The 18,021-nt window shown below is 41.8% G+C and overlaps 1 protein-coding gene across 1 annotated transcript in view; it reads left to right on the forward strand.

The window, feature by feature from the left end:
* The first annotated feature begins 4,103 nt into the window (after positions 1-4,103).
* skap2 (src kinase associated phosphoprotein 2) overlaps positions 4,104-18,021 on the forward strand; it is a 17,586-nt gene continuing 3,668 nt past the window's right edge. Inside the window, exons 1-11 of the mRNA XM_030782369.1 lie at positions 4,104-4,186; positions 4,712-4,817; positions 4,982-5,007; positions 5,863-5,967; positions 12,217-12,297; positions 12,551-12,634; positions 13,391-13,515; positions 14,038-14,101; positions 14,305-14,430; positions 15,231-15,305; positions 15,501-15,616. Coding sequence (XP_030638229.1) covers positions 4,147-4,186; positions 4,712-4,817; positions 4,982-5,007; positions 5,863-5,967; positions 12,217-12,297; positions 12,551-12,634; positions 13,391-13,515; positions 14,038-14,101; positions 14,305-14,430; positions 15,231-15,305; positions 15,501-15,616 — 948 coding nt within the window. The 5' untranslated portion in view covers positions 4,104-4,146. The remainder of the gene's footprint in view (positions 4,187-4,711; positions 4,818-4,981; positions 5,008-5,862; positions 5,968-12,216; positions 12,298-12,550; positions 12,635-13,390; positions 13,516-14,037; positions 14,102-14,304; positions 14,431-15,230; positions 15,306-15,500; positions 15,617-18,021) is intronic.

An 18,021-nucleotide genomic window follows, 5' to 3' on the forward strand; every position in this document is an offset into this window, starting at 1 on the left:
AGAGCAACAAAGAGAGAGAAAACAGCACAACACAGCACAACACAGCACAACACAGTACAATACAGCACAACACAGTACAACACAGCACAGCACAACACAGTACAACACAGCACATCACAGCACATCACAGCACAACATAGTACAACACAGTACAACACAGCACAACACAGCACAACACAGTACAACACAGCACAACACAGTACAACACAGTACAACACAGCACATCACAGCACAACATAGTACAACACAGTACAACACAGCACAACATAGTACAACACAGTACAACACAGCACAACATAGTACAACACAGTACAACACAGCACATCACAGCACAACATAGTACAACACAGTACAACACAGCACATCACAGCACAACATAGTACAACACAGTACATCACAGCACAACACAGTACAATACAGCACAACACAGCACATCACAGCACATCACAGCACAACATAGTACAACACAGTACAACACAGCACAACATAGTACAACACAGTACAACACAGCACATCACAGCACAACATAGTACAACACAGTACAACACAGCACATCACAGCACAACATAGTACAACACAGTACATCACAGCACAACACAGTACAATACAGCACAACACAGCACATCACAGCACAACACAGTACAATACAGCACAACACAGCACATCACAGCACAACACAGTACAATACAGCACAACACAGTACAACACAACACATCACAGCACATCACAACACAGCACAACACAGCACATCACAGCACATCACAGCACAACACAGTACAACACAGCACATCACAACACAGTACAATACAGCACAACACAGCACATCACAGCACAACACAGTACAATACAGCACAACACAGTACAACACAGCACATCACAGCACATCACAGCACAACATAGTACAACACAGTACATCACAGCACATCACAGCACAACACAGTACAATACAGCACAACACAGTACAACACAGTACATCACAGCACAACACAGTACAATACAGCACATCACAGCACAACACAGTACAACACAGTACAACACAGCACATCACAACACAGCACAACACAGTACAATACAGCACAACACAGCACATCACAGTGCAACACAGTACAACACAGTACAATACAGCACAGCACAGCACAACACAGCACATCACAGCACAACACAGCACAACATAGTACAACACAGTACAACACAGTACATCACAGCACATCATAGCACAACACAGTACAACACAGCACATCACAGTACAATACAGTACAACACAGCACAACACAGTACAACACAGCACAACACAGTACAATACAGCACATCACAGCACAACACAGCACAACACAGTACAATACAGCACAACACAGTACATCACAGCACATCACAGCACATCACAGCACAACACAACACAGCACAACACAGTACAATACAGCACATCACAGCACAACACAGTACAATACAGCACATCACAGCACAACACAGCACAACACAGTACAACACAGCACATCACAGCACAGCACAACACAGTACAATACAGCACAACACAGTACAACACAGCACAACACAGTACAACACAGCACAACACAGCACATCACAGCACAACACAGTACAACACAGTACAACACAGCACATCACAGCACAACATAGCACAACACAGCACAACATAGTACAACACAGTACATCACAGCACATCATAGCACAACACAGCACATCACAGCACAACACAGTACAATACAGTACAACACAGCACAACACAGTACAACACAGCACATCACAGCACAACACAGTACAATACAGCACATCACAGCACAACACAGTACAATACAGCACAACACAGTACAACACAGTACAATACAGCACAACACAGTACAACACAGCGCAACACAGTACAATACAGCACAACACAGTACAACACAGCACATCACAGCACATCACAGCACAACACAGTACAACACAGCACATTACACTATATACATCGATCCACAGACATTACACTATACACATCAAGTATACACTATATACACTATACACATCATGTATACACTATATACACTATACACATCTGTCCCACCCATGAAAATATCCATGCACAAAACACTAAAACATGCACTTGTTGTGTGAATTTTACCTGTCCTGAGACAAAATGTATGTAGTTGTAGAAAAAAGTGGTTTTAAAATATTATTTAAAATGCCAAATAGCTCTCACGCTCCCCCTAAAATAGCATTTTTCTCTTGTCCCACCTTCTTAATGACCAACTTGCATATCAAATATAACAGTTAAAATAAGTTTTAAATATACTTTTTTGGTATGATTTTGTTGCTATATGTCTCTTGTAGTTGTTAAAGCAATTTGTTTACGCATCAACATATTTTAAATAATAGTAATCATGCACTAAAGTTGTGTCCCACAACATGCATGCAACCCTGTTACCGAAACCTGTTTACTCTGGCAGAGGAAGAGAAAAAACAGCGAGCTACATGACACAGAGGAGCTGTTATCATCAAGCCATTTGCTAACACCATGGGTAGACCAAAGGTCAGTCCTCTCTTCTATTTTTCATATTTTTCCAATCTTTTCAGCCTCAATTGAGTGTTTCACTTTAACCATGCAACCCTGTTACTCAAATGATCAGAATAAGACAAATGAATTTCAAAGTTTTCTTTCTTTATTTACATAAATAAGTTTGTCCTTGACCTTGACAGTAATGTTACATTCTACACCTAACATCTACTCCTGAGAAAAAGCTAACATTAGCATCGACTTGCAACCCTGTTACCATTACCCTTGCAATCCTGTTACCATTACCCTTGCAATCCTGTTGATAGCTCATTGAAAAGATATATAAAATATTATTAAACAACATTCCTGTAGTTCTGAGTGCTTATTTGTCATATTTATGTCATGATCTACAATCAAAAGTAATGAATTCATTCAACCCTTTTACTCTGTGCAACCCTGTTACTCTAATTTCAACTCTGTTACCATATCATTTTTATATGGTAATAATCTTAAATAATTTTTTCAGTTCAAGAGGGTTTAACATATTGTCCTTTTAATAGTTTGAATGATTAGATGCGTAATGTATTTGAGCAAATATTTGAAAATAAATACTGGTAGCACCCAACAAATAAAACATCTCATAGAAAGTGTACCTTTGATGCCTGAGCTGGACGAATCAAATTATTTGATGGTTTATTACCTGTTGGTGGAGGGGGTGTTGGTGTTGGTGGGGTGTTGGTGTTGGTGGAGGGGGTGGGGTGGGGTGTTGGTGAGGGCATATGTGGGCATGTAAAACCTTATAAAAAAACATGAATAAAAACCATGTAAAACCTCTTGCATGCCCAGATAAGCAATAGCATCAAGCAGGCGCTTCAGAGTATCTCTATTTGCATTCTGCTGCGCAGTTTTCAACCATACACCCTCATCCACGACTTGATCGACTGGCATCCTGCCCAGCAATTTCAATCTAACTGCAGCACCAACATGGTCTTTACATTTATTATGGCGTTTTGTTGCCCTATCCAAATTCTAGATATCACTAAATCCCTGAACAGACCATGTTTGTTATTTCCCCATTAGCAGGCAAGGCCAGCATTACAGACAGTTGGTCTTTAGGCTGCTAGTGAGCCATGGGTATTTCTCATACCATGTGGTGTTGGACGCACTGAACTCACCATCTCTCTCGCCAGCAACTTTTACTCGCGCGCGCTATCGAATGGGCAGCGCGCGCACTGGATCTCTCTCACAAGCTGCTTTCATTCTCTCTCGCAAGCAACTTTCATTCGCACGCGCTGACCATTGGACCTGTCACAACAGGGCTTCAATCCAACTCGCAGGGTTTCAATTGCTCTCGCCTGCTAACCGGACCTCTCTTGCCAGGTAACTGGATCTCTCTCGCGCGAAAAGGGTTCGTTCCCTCTCGTGTTTTTCGCACTTTTGTCTATAACGGCGCCTCATAGAAAGGATGCGCGTTGAGAGCCTTCCAATCACAATTCTTGTGAAGTGAGATGAAAATGTCGTCATATGGTCGCGTCTTAATGAGTGGTCGATGTTTTTTTTTTATTAGTGACAGGACACATGTTCGCTTCCGTGTGTAGGTCCAGTTAAACTTCCGTGTATTTCAGGCTGCGAAGGTTGGGTGGAAAGTTTGTACCAGAATGCGCTCAATTCCTGAGGAATTAACAACCCTGGTTTCAGGTAGTGTCTTATCGAACACAGAGATGTTTAAAGGAAGTAACAGGCTGCCTAGATTAGGTGAATTAGAACGTTGAATATTAAGTTTTTGTAATTGTTTTCAAATGCTATTCAAAAAGAGGAAGTTGCATTCGATGTTGAAGTAGAGAATAGTTTTTCTGTTAGAACAACTAATCTATTTGACACACGTTCGGCAGGAATTGGACAAAGCCATCTAGAATATGGTCTTGACTAACATTTTAAAAAGTTGAACAAATGCTCCTTTTGTGTAATGAGTAGTTAGAATAATAACTGGTAGAGAGAGAGAGGGAGAGAGAGAGAGAGAGAGAGAGTTTACCCTGCGTGTTAATGATTGAACCCGGTAGTGTAGCCAAATTAAGATAAAATATTAAATATACAGACACGCAGCTGTGTGTTGCTATCTTGGATAATCCTTGGCACATGCACGTTCTGTGATGGATCAGGACAAAAGTAAAGTTTTTAATGCGTGATTTGTTATTTAGGAATGAATGATATTCTTTTTCTCAGATCTGGAGAGCTTTCTCACCGATGTTCTGAAAACAGAGAATTTGAGCAAGAAAGCTAAAGAAAAACGGGATTCCTTCATCAAACGGATCAAAGAAATCAAAGTCAGGTTAGGTCAGGACTTTAACTGTCCCGCCATTCCATGGTTTTACTTTACACCCTTCAACCTCCCCCTTCTCTGCTCTTGAAAACCATCGTCAGTTGCCTCTGGTGCTTTATGTTTTATGATGATGTGTTACTAAAAATGTTTGTTTTTTTTATTTTAAATTTCAGCTACGGTCAAGACTTCAAGGAAAAACGTAAGTTGTTGCTCATGCAGTCGCGTGTGCAGTCGCGTGTGCTGTTTGCAGACGTGTCTGTGTATGATGGACACGGTGGAGAGGGAGCGAGTGCAGGAGAACATACGTGCTCTTTCATTTTGTCATCGGCACTGTGTACATTGTTTGTGTGTTTGCGAGAGAGAAAAAGACAGTGTGATATATCCACAAACTCTTGCTGCTACTTTACACATCCGTCCCTGTCCCCAAAAGACTTCAATTTGATATATTTGAGTGAAACTGTAACTACATAATGCTACAACAGAGTTTCCTTAAATAGCGTGTGTGTGGTCTGAAGATGGAGAGTTGGGTTGTGTGCTCTACTGGTGTTTGCATTAAAGTCATAGTCACTGCATTGTGCTAGTGTCACAGAGTAACCATACTTCCTCTGTGTCTCAGCTCTGACACCATCTTCCTCTAAATGAAACTCAAACCCGGATGACACAGAGCTCGGCACATTTCACTTCCACTCACCTGATTACATCATGTTAAATGATCAAACCTAACACAGCTAACTCAGTCCGACAGACCATTTTTAGGCCATCTGATTAAAGAAGCGGACGTGTAAGGACAAAGACAGGTGGAAAGCCTGCCAGGGCATGATGGGAAATGCTACCTCACTGAACAGCGATGCTTCTTTTTGCCAAATAGAAATATTTCAGTGCCACATTGGATACCTCAAGAGAAATAACATACACTTAGGAGAATCTGATAACCAGATCTCACTATAGCAAAATTCCAGCATTCATTGTGTGATTTACAGAAGTAGACAGTCATTCACATATGTTTGACCCTCATGGTGGAGTGAATGGATTGTTTCTCTGTGGTGTTCTCCAGGGGATGCAGATGACTCTGATGAATTTGATGAAGGAGACAGCAACAATGAAGCTGGTTCACTCCACTCGGAACGTACAGACAAGGATGATGAAGGCTGCTACGATGGTGAGTAAGGGATTCTGGGTAATGCAGTCGCTGTCTTAAAGATCTGTTAAATGGGATAAACAGCTGTGCCGTTTTATGCAGGTGAAAGAAATCCACAATGTCTTTGACACCGATAACTCTGAAATGCCTAGCTGTTGAAGCGAATCCTGGAGACTGTTTCTAATTTGAACTCATGAGTGTTGTGAAGTCATAAGCAGTACCACATTGCTGCCTTTCCATCTGTGGACTGCACTGGCCAGATCAAGCGTGTTTTTCTAAAGCAGTACAGACTTTGGTGGGAGAAGTAACCTGGCAACAGCTGCCTGTGGGGCCCAGTCTGTGTGAGTTGAGATTATTCTGTTGTTTAGGAGAAAACCTTTTAGCTGTAGGACCTCAGAAAGCCCTTTTTTTTGACAGTGTCAGCTGAGATGCCCTGGGTTGTCTGATGGAATAGTGCTGGTGTCATATAAGGATATTAAATAAGGCCTTTTTCCAACTCTGGATCCACTCAGAGTTTACAGTAAGCAGTGATCTGTCTGGTCAGTGATATGAGTTGACTATCAACGTAAAGGAACTTTGGGTGTGAATATGTGTGCGCACGTGCAGTTTGAGAGAGCAGTGATGGTGTGTGTGTGTGTGTGTGTATTACTGCCCTGCTGTTGGAGTTAGTGTGTGGTTTTACTGACACTCTCACTCGGCACAGTCCAGACCACAGCTGCACTCTTGCTGCACCACACACACACCATCAGACAACATGACAGAAAGCAGACTCATCGCTGAGTCGCCAGGCCCGTGGTCCCGGCAGCCTTTTGGTTCACACGGTCTTGTTTTCCTTCCATTTCACAAGAGTTTTCAACAGTATGACAGTTAAAGGAAATGTATTTTATAGGACCTGAGTGGGACCTTCTGCTTTTGCTATTTTAACTCACACCCCTCTGCTCTGCCATCCCAGTTAACCTCTGTTTTTGATCCTTTTGGCAAGTTTTGGTTTTTAACTATGAACTGTTCAGAAATAATAACTGAAAATTTCTGAAATGAGATGCTGAACAAAAAATATTTAAAAGGATTGCTCAGGGAATATTCAGAAATTTCCATAAAATGGGAGAAAATAGATGATTTTTCCATGGAAAGGTCAAACCAACGTCATCCCACACTTCTGAATGACATTTGTACTATTCAGCTACAGTTAGAAAGCTGTTCTTATTAACCTCCATTTTTAATTCAAATTGTTCGAGAGCTCTCTTTGTCTGAACTACTGTTTTCTATTATCTAATTGAATAAATTTCACCTCCTACCCCAGACTAGAACAGACATTTAGACGTTACAGAGGGGAACAGATCTGTGAAGCCAAGTCTTAGATAAAACCATAATGTCAGCACTAGTCATTTTTGCCCAAATTTCAACCTTGTCGAATTCAGGCACGAGGTTCATCACGTTCACATGAACGAAACAAGTGTCAAATCAGTTCATGAAATCATGAAGAGCTGAGAGACTGCATTATTATCAGGCCTGGGATTAGACTGCACACTCTGATAACAGTAACATTACTGTTATCAGAGTTTGCTTTTGTCTGATGTGTCAAGATGTCTGCTTCCATCTCCTGCTGTTTCTTTGGCTTTTAAAAATGTTGGTGTTTCCTGTTTTGGTGATCGTCTGTATTTACTGATTGTAAGGAACCTTTGACAAAAGAGCCTTTAGTATATGTAAAGCTCGAGACTGTACTTACTTATACTGTGGAAATGAACTGAAATTAACCGCTGCTGAGTGCTGCCGGGCGGCTCACTACAATTCGGACAACAGGCTCCGTCTGCTGCCCTGAGGACAATCCGAGGGAGCTTCATTCCTTTTCATTCAAAACAAGACCAGTGCCAGTTTTGGGCTCTGGTTACAGCTGTAACCAGTCATGCCTCCACACGCCACTTCTGACCGTGAGAGCTGCACCTGCCTCAGCCTTAAAGTGAAGGAGCTGGAGGACAGAATATCCACTCTTTATCAGAACCAGGAGGTTGAGAGGCTCATGGACACCCTCGTATCTGTTGGACCTGCAGCAACACCAGCCACGGCAGAGCTGGCCTCGACTGTTCTGTGGTGAGATGCCACCTCCCTGACTCTGCCCATGGATCCGTAGATCCAGCAAGGAGCAAGGCCAAAGGCACCCATCAGCTCCAAACCACACCCACAGGAGCAGTGGACTAGAACGTGCAATCCGCAAAAGTATAAGACATCCATCTCCCGGTCCCCTCCAACCCAAGATATTCAGCTGAGCAACAGATTTGATATCCTGAATAAACACAATTTTCTGCCACTTTCTGGTCGCCTGCAGCCTGTACAAAGTGTCCAGAGCTCACTGTTTAATGATGAAAAAATGACAGCACCGGTCTGAGCCAAACTAGTCAAGGGCCGTCCTGCCCATGGAAGTGCCATCCTGCCCACGGAAGGGCCATCCTGCCCACGGAAGGGCCATCCTGCCCACGGAAGGGCCATCCTGCCCACGGAAGGGCCATCCTGCCCACGGAAGTGCCATCCTGCCCACGGAAGGGCCATCCTGCCCATGAAAGTGCAAAACTATCCTGTTACCCCACCGTCTCTCCACAGATTTGGTGCTCCTCAACGCGCTTGCCTGCCTTGGGCGGAGCCCTGCTATTGCCACGCCCCATAGCCTCACTAATTAGCGATTCCATTGTGAGACATGTATAGAAGAAAACTCTCTCTTTTCCCGGCGCTAAAGCCTTGGACATCACGGCAAAGATCCCAAATATCATGAATAACCACTCTGCACAAAATATAATTGTTCACGTCGGAGTAAATGATATCCGCGACCGCTCAAATGAGATGCCAGAACAGGATTTTAATTGCCTTTTTAATATACTGCAGAAATGCCATAAAAATCTCAATCTCTGGCCCAGTCCCTGCCCTGAGAAAAGGCACCGGACAGTTCAACAGGATTATAAGTCTCCACACCTGGCTGTAGTCAGCCTGCTTAGGGCAAAATTTTATATTTATTGATGATTTAAATTTTTTCTTGGAACCGCCCCTCCTTCTATGGCCGGGATCTCAGTGGTCTGGGTGCACGTACTCTGGCAAATAACATTTCCTACTCTGAACCTCACCCACAAATAACAAAACCTGACCCCTAGAGTTCTACCCCAAATGACCCAATACCAGCAAAGAATCTGCCAACCCACCTCACCTCCCCTGTCTCACACAGCATTATTATCCCAAGCCCACCATTTTGTGCCCTCACCAAGTCTCGAGTCATCCTCCCTCTGCTTAACATCGACCCAGACCGGCCATCGGACTCTGTCCCTGGCATGGGCCAGTTGGCATCTACAACCACCAGACGGCACATCAACATTGCTTTGCTTCCTCCCGCGGCTGAGTTAACTGCTCACACTGGCTCTTCCACATTGTCTCGGTCCGCTCCAGTCAGGTGGCCATCGAGTGTTTCCCGGGAGCCCACACAGCAAAATTCTCAGAGTTGATTTTCCGGTGTTAAGCAAAAGTGTTAAATATAGAGTTGAATTGACGGTTTAAAAACATGATTTAACACTAAAGGAATCAATTGCAAAAGAGAGTTAAGCCTGATTTATACTTCTGCTACAAAACCAGTGTAGTAAGTAGATAACACTATCTGGTGTTAAGCAGAGTTAATTTTTGACAGAGTTATTTTAACACTGCATCTGAATTGTAATATTAAGAATTTAGGAAGTGTTAAATTAACACTGCAAAGATTGGGACAAAATAAACACCAGCATAGTGTTAAAATGAACTCTCTCAGAGTAGATTTAACACTATAGAATTTGCTGAGCACCTGGCTGACATTGATGGCAAGCTACCAAACTACCAGTCTAATTGTCTCCAGTTATGTTGTCCCCCTGTATCACCGGTTTGGGCCGTTCCTGTCCCTCCAGACCCCCACTGGAAACGCAGCCATACAGTGAATGCAAATAATCTTGTCCCCGTTATCACCTCACTGCCTCACCTCATGCCTTCTGTTTCGCCCCCTTCTCCCGACTCAGTCGTCTTTGTCAGATCACTGGCTGATAAGTCATTTTTCTGCAATTATTTCATAGAATCAAAGCGGTTAGATCTGTTTATGCTTACCGAGACATGGTTAAGCCCAGGTGACTCTCCTGAATGAAGCATGTCCTCCTGGTTTTAGTTATTTTCAGCAGCTTAGGATTCCAGGTCATGGAGGTGGACTGGGTATGATTTACCGAGAGAATTTTAAATGTTCCATTTACTCCCTTTGGAAACTTTTCCTCATTTGAATCATTTGGTTTTATCATAAAACCTAACTCTGGTTTTATTCAGGAATTTTCTGATCTTTTAACTTGTATTATGCCTCGCTTTGACACAGTCTTGATTTTAGGTGATTAACATACATGTTTGCTGCCCCTCTGGTTCCTCTTTTACTATGGATTTTATAGACATTGTGCATTCTTTTAATCTTGTTTAGTCAATGAAGGGTCCCACACATTGAAAGGGTCACATCCTGGACATTGTTCTGTCCTCTGATTTTTACTTTTGACAGTGTTGATCCCTGCGAGACTAATCTATGTGTGTCTGACCACAAAGCCATTATTTTTAAGCCCATCTATCCACCTCCTGCTCCCACAGTGGCTCCCAATGTTTCTTCTCATGTCCTCAATACAAACTCTGCTGACAGATTCCATAAGAACTTCACCACTGCATCTAAGAGTAGCAACAACTAAAATAGGGCTGGGTATTGGCACAAATGCTCTGATTTGATTCGATTATAATTCACAAGCTAACGATTCGATTCAATCCAATTTGATTCGATATTGATTCGACAGGACTGAGATGTGAAGTACCATAGATTTCCATATTTGGAGAGATGTTTAAAAGGCTCTAAAGGGAGCACAGATTGACAAATGCAGAGTCACTGGACACAAACTGTGAAAACCACTAAAGAAAAGGCCAAAGGGTCGTATACCAAAAACTTTTTATGTGAGGAACGCGTGAGTATAGTTCCTTAAAAACAAAACCAACCTGTCTCTTTTAAAGCACAAAAAAAAATTGACTTTTGACTGAGAGGGATAGCAGAAAATAAAAATTGGCAAGTCTAAAAGTCACATGATGCAAATAAGCGGGAATTTGACAAACGCGGTTTCGGAATTCGGACCGACCAGCCTGTTGTTTTATTTTAGAACTCATTGTTTCATCATTTAGCCTATTTTCAAGATATTTAATTTGACCGGCTTGCAATGCAAAGGGACATAGGTTCAATGTAGACTAATGTCTTTATTTAATCGACAATAGCAAGGCCATTTGTTTTCTTTTATTGTAACAGCCTATATGTTCAGTGTGCAAAGTTTGCAAATAGTTACAAAGTGTTCATTCGTGGTCATTACTTTTGATAAAATACATTCGGTGGATCTTAACGTTTGTGTTTTGTATTTTATTGCTGTTTAAACGTAGGCTCTGAGAATCTGAGGCTTGCAGGATTGATGCCATCTTTTAAATCACTTCTCAAAACATATCTTTTTAAGAAAGCCTATTATTAATTATAGCACACCGTTTTTTTTTTTCAAAATGTCTTACCGTATTTCATTATTACTGTTGTTGTCATTTTTTCTATTTTGATTTATTCTTTATTTCCATTTTATTTTATTATTGTAATTGCCTGATTTTATTTGCCTCAAGTCTTGAAATGTTTTAATCCTTGTAGAATTTCAAGTGTCAAGTTTATTTAGAGCCCAGTATCACTGTTTACAGTGTCAGAGAGCTTTACATGCCCACAACAAACAAAACAGGACACAGTAGAGCATTTTGTAGCTTTGCTTTGAAAAGTGCTGTATAAATAAAGTTTTTATTAATATGATTATTATTATTAGACTGCGCAATTACTGATAACAACATAGACAGTAGCATTTGACAGCGCAAGCTCTGAGAACAGTACCGTAGGAGTGCACAGTTACTGATAACAATATCCCAGACAATGACATTAGGCTTTACTAACCCTAACCCTGACCCTAACCCTAACACTGATAAGTCACATAGACATTAAGATCATAGATATTTTGTATAATGGTGATCATGAGAGTTTCTGTCCTGTTTTTGAATACTGTCGCTTGGTCAAAATAAACCAGTTAACAAACAGTCTCATCAGGACACCGTCTCGACAATGCTCTCTTGCTTTAGATGAGTGACAGACTGATGGGCCAATGCTTGACTCAGGGGCACTGAGCCATATTATTGTAATGTTTTGAAAGCATTGTGATTTTTTTCTGCTTTTTTAATGATCAGGATCTCAGCAGTCCCCTCCAGTGGCGGCACAGGACTTGCCGGCCGTCTTTAAATGCGGCTACCTAGAGAAACGCAGAAAAGGTGACTGTCTCAGATATGAACTTTCTGATCACTGTGTCTATATGTTGTAACAGCCAAATTATATTCTGTGTTCTTCTGGGACTGTACGTACGTGACCTAGCAGTGACCTCATATGTTTTGTCAAAGAATGCCTTGGTTATGTGAAGAGTTTACCCATCTGTAATTAATGCTTGAGGATTTTATGGACTCTAGGTTGTATCTGACTTTGATGTGGGAAGAGCCATGTTTTACCTGTGCTTTGTTTCTGCTGTAGATCACAGTTTCTTCGGGACAGAGTGGCAGAAAAGGTGGTGTGCCCTGAGCAACAACACATTCTACTACTATGGAAGTGAGAAAGGTAAAGAGTCCCACACGTACAATACACGTCTCACGCTGACGGAGCGCTGGGTTAGTGGAACGCTGATAGTTTGGGGCTTAGCGAGGCCTGTGGGTGAGGTGTTAAAATAACCCCCTCACGTAAAAAAGTGTTATTTGTGTTATGAGAGTCGCTTTGAGTGGTTTAAACTGGTATTTTTCTGTGATGGTCAAAACACCACAAATGCATGCACAGGACTTACTCTACAGTCTACTCTCAATATGGCCTTTTATAAGCATGGTTTCTGGTGAGGTTATGGATCATAAAGTTATAATGTGGGAAGTTGGAAAATGGTGACTCTAATGTCTCTAATCACAGCGATCAATGATGTGACCAATGATGAGATGAACTTATTCGAGTTGAGGGTTCCCTAAGAGCAAACATAGAAAGTTGTTGTTTTGCTAGGATTGGATCTTGTACAAAAATCACTTTCAATATGTCATTGCTCATTCTAAACTAATTGCCCTAACAGTCACTGTGAAGCTGGACTCCACAAATGCAAATGAGCTTGCTTTTTTAAGAATTGTTTATTTCACTGATAACAATTATTCATAAAATTGCTGCCTGATGTGTTGTGAGCCTCACATTGGCTGGATTCTGCATGTAGTGATCTATTTAGGAGTGACACCAAGAGTCTAACATACAGTGGCCACCTGACATACAGACAAATATGATTAGACAGTAGGAAAGTAACTGTGGAGAAGAGTTTGAATCTAATCTGGTCATCTCTCACACCAGATAAACAACAGAAAGGGGAATTTAATATCGAAGGCTACTCTGTAAAAATGAACAATACTTTACGAAAAGACTCGAAGAAAGATTGCTGCTTCGAGATTTCTGCCCCAGATAAACGAGTCTATCAGGTTGGTCTCATTTTCACACTCACCATGAGCCTGTGGCATCAACTTATACACTTACACATACTCCTATGGTATAAAATGATTCACTTACACATACTCCTATTGTATAAAATGATTCACTTACACATACTCCTATGGTATAAAATGATACACTTACACATACTCCTATGGTATAAAATGATTCACTTACACATACTCCTATGGTATAAAATGATTCACTTACACATACTCCTATGGTATAAAATGATTCACTTACACATACTCCTATGGTATAAAATGATTCACTTACACATACTCCTATGGTATAAAATGATACACTTACACATACTCCTATGGTATAAAATGATACACATACTCCTATGGTATAAAATGATACACATACTCCTATGGTATAAAATGATTCACTTACACATACTCCTGTGGTATAAAATGATTCACTTACATCATCTCTTATGAAATGTCTGTCATTTCTAGTGGGTAGTTTGTTTGTTTTCTGAAATAACAAAATCAAATCTTTTCGGCCAGTTCTGTGCTTCCTCTCAGAAAGAGGCGGAGGACTGGGTAGAACAGCTGGGCTTTCTGCTGAAAGGTTCGAACGATCGTTAAACTCATTCACTCAAACTCAACTTATTCACACCTTCAGGCACATGCTACTCCTACCACACACTCTTTTTTCTTTATAAATTATTTATATTATCATATGTAGTGGTATTCATTATGGACAATGTTACGTGTGTGTGTAAATGTGTATATGTTTGTGTGTAATATGTGTGTGTGTGTGTGTGTGTGTAGATATGGAATCTGGCATCATTCCTCTGGAAGAGGACCTGGAGACATATGATGATGTAGGAGTTCCTCAGAGCCACGGCATTCCAGCCTCCGCCCACACTGACGAAGACATTTACGAAGAGCTCCCTGGTCCGTCTCTCTCTTCACTCCAGTCGCGCACGCTCTCTATCTCTCTCTCTCTCTCTATCTCTCCCTCCCTCTATCTCTCCCTCCCTCTCTCTCTCTTTCTCCCTCTCTCTTTCCCTCTTTCTCTTTCTCTTTCTCTCTCTCTCTCTCTCTCTCTCTCTCTCTCTCTCTCTTTCTCTCTCTCTCTTTCTCTCTCTCTCTCTCTCCCTCCCTCTCTCTCTCTCTCTCTCTTTCTCCCTCTCCCTCTCCCTTTCTCTTTCTGTTTCTCTTTCTCTCTCTCTCTCCCTCCCTCTTTCTCTTTCTCTCTCTCATCCATCTGTCTCCTCTCACTGTTATCTGTATCCCATTCCTATCTCTCTCTTTGCCTAGCTGCATTTCAGCACTCGTTCACCGTTCAGCACTCGTTCACCGTTCAGCACTCGTGCACCCGTTCAGCACTCGTGCACCCGTTCACCGTTCAGCACTCGTTCACCATTCAGCACTCGTGCACCATTCAGCACTCGTGCACCATTCAGCACTCGTGCACTCGTTCACCGTTCAGCACTCGTGCACTCGTTCACCATTCAGCACTCGTTCACCGTTCAGCACTCGTTCACCGGTAATCTGTAGTTTGTACACGTTCTGTTGTAACTATTGTAAAACAGACTGTGCTGTGCTACTGCAGTCCAGCAAAACAGCTTTTATTGTTAAAGAGCAAATCTTCAGAGAAACTACAAACAGAACCAAACTGATAACATTTTCTTTCTGCTGATGGCATTTCTCCAGCTAAAATCCTGATTAAACTCCTCCATCTCCCTTTACAGAGGAGGAGCTTCCTAAACCCACCCAGCCAATCATAGAAGTGAAGAACAAGCCCACACCTCCACCCCCAACACCAGGTAAAAACACACACACACACACACACACACACACACACACATACACACACATACACAGAGTCTCTGCTTACCCTCTACTACATTACAAGTAGAGACCCTAGACTTCCATTTTACTGTAACTAAATACTGATAACCACAGCCATTAGTCAGAAACATTTTGCCAAAGTATTCCCCTCTCCCCCTCTCCCTCTGCAGCAGTCAATAAGAGCACTGATTATCAGAACTACTATCAGGGAATGTGGGACTGTACGGGTGACTACCCTGATGAGCTCTCCTTCAAACGAGGCGATGCCATCTACATCTTGAGTAAGGTAAGAGATCAGCCATGTCACACAGTCAACCACACAGTCAAACAACCAACCACACTGTCAACCACACAGTCAGCTACACTACCGCACAGTCAACCAAAAACTAACCACATTACCACAATCAACCACACACTAACCACATGACCACACAGTCAACCACGAATCAACCACACAGTCAATCACACGACCGCACAGTCAACCACAGACTAACAACATAACTACACAGTCAACCATACAGGAGCAACACAACTACAGGGACAACCATAATCTGACCAAATACAGTTAATCATTCTTAACTGCAGTTCAGAACAGATAAGTATAAATGTAAAATTCTGAAAATAAAATAATTTACAAAAATTATGAAATAAACAATAATATGAATAAGTTGCTTACTACACCACAAGAAATAAAAGTGTGTAAGAGTGCGTAACAAATACTAGGTGCTTTTGCACCAGAGGAACTTTTCCATAGTTCTTAGAACTGTTGGAGAAAGTACCCCCTTTTTTGGCGTGTTCGCACCGAAGGAACGATCATAGTTCTTAGAACGCTGTTTTGAGGGGCTTTTTTAGCTCCTACTTCAGGGTAGGTACTTTCCCAGCGCAGTAGGAACCTTGGGTGATGTAGGTGTACGGCCATTGGTCCAGATGCAGGTATACGATGTTTGCAACCGCCATTTTTAAAGATCCCTGTAAAGTATAAAGTCTTAGAACGTCTTAAATGCTTGTGTGTCCGTGATCTGCATTTTAACCTAAAATAAGAATGTGTTTATCCAGCTTACGATTTGAGGGCTGCGGCGGGGAAAAAGGAAAATGAAAAAAACACGATGCTGCGAGCAAGGGTCAGGCACAAGCGCTATGCTAGCACCCGAAAAGTACTATATGCCCATCAAGTCATTCACTGCTACTGCAGTGGTAAATGCAGGGGGACATTTTTTTCCATTGGACTGGGTCTATCCCCATACAGTTTTATTTTCATTAATAAGAAGGCAGTTATCTAATTTGCACTGAATATTTCTGTCATTCAAATTCAATGAAACTCATTAATTGTGTATACTGTAGTCTAGTTTGTCGATTTCTTTTGCCACAGTAATGGTATTATTTTTTTCCTTTTAGAGGAATTTTAAAAGATCTTAAAAGTCATTAAATTTGTACTTAAAAACGTGCAGCTACCCTGGTTAGCCGTGTAAACAACAGCTCTTAGCGTGACGTCGCTGTACCATTGTTGGCCGGCTTACATCACTTCAGCGTTCCTACTGGCGATGCGAATGCAAACAGAAAGAAAAGTCCTAGAACGTATGTAGTTCTAGGGGGAGCTCCCCAGAGGTAGTTCCTCTAGAACTGTTCGATCTGAAAGAGCCTCCTGGCAGCTGAACGTAAGTTAAGCCTCTTCCAGGCTTATAAGTACTGAGATACTGTGATTGTACGGTGACTGGATTGTAAAAGAGATCTATCATAGTACGATCACAGATGTTAATGGACTGCGAGTCTGGTTAGGGTTAGGGTTAGGGTTAGTTTTTAGTACGGTGACTGGATTGTAAAAGAGATCTATCATAGTACGATCACAGATGTTAATGGACTGCGAGTCTGGTTAGGGTTAGGGTTAGGGTTAGTTTTTAGTACGGTGACTGGATTGTAAAAGAGATCTATCATAGTACGATCACAGATGTTAATGGACTGCGAGTCTGGTTAGGGTTAGGGTTAGGGTTAGGGTTAGTTTTTAGTACGGTGACTGGATTGTAAAAGAGATCTATCATAGTACGATCACAGATGTTAATGGACTGCGAGTCTGGTTAGGGTTAGGGTTAGGGTTAGGGTTAGGGTTAGTTTTTAGTACGGTGACTGGATTGTAAAAGAGATCTATCATAGTACGATCACAGATGTTAATGGACTGCGAGTCTGGTTAGGGTTAGGGTTAGGGTTAGGGTTAGTTTTTAGTACGGTGACTGGATTGTAAAAGAGATCTATCATAGTACGATCACAGATGTTAAGGGACTGCGAGTCTGGTTAGGGTTAGGGTTAGGGTTAGGGTTAGTTTTTAGTACGGTGACTGGATTGTAAAAGAGATCTATCATAGTACGATCACAGATGTTAATTGACTGCGAGTCTGGTTAGGGTTAGGGTTAGGGTTAGGGTTAGTTTTTAGTACGGTGACTGGATTGTAAAAGAGATCTATCATAGTACGATCACAGATGTTAAGGGACTGCGAGTCTGGTTAGGGTTAGGGTTAGGGTTAGGGTTAGTTTTTAGTACGGTGACTGGATTGTAAAAGAGATCTATCATAGTACGATCACAGATGTTAATGGACTGCGAGTCTGGTTAGGGTTAGGGTTAGGGTTAGGGTTAGTTTTTAGTACGGTGACTGGATTGTCAAAGAGATCTATCATAGTACGATCACAGATGTTAATGGAC

Source organism: Chanos chanos, chromosome 8 (genome assembly GCF_902362185.1).
Source record: "Chanos chanos chromosome 8, fChaCha1.1, whole genome shotgun sequence".
NCBI lineage: Eukaryota > Metazoa > Chordata > Actinopteri > Gonorynchiformes > Chanidae > Chanos > Chanos chanos.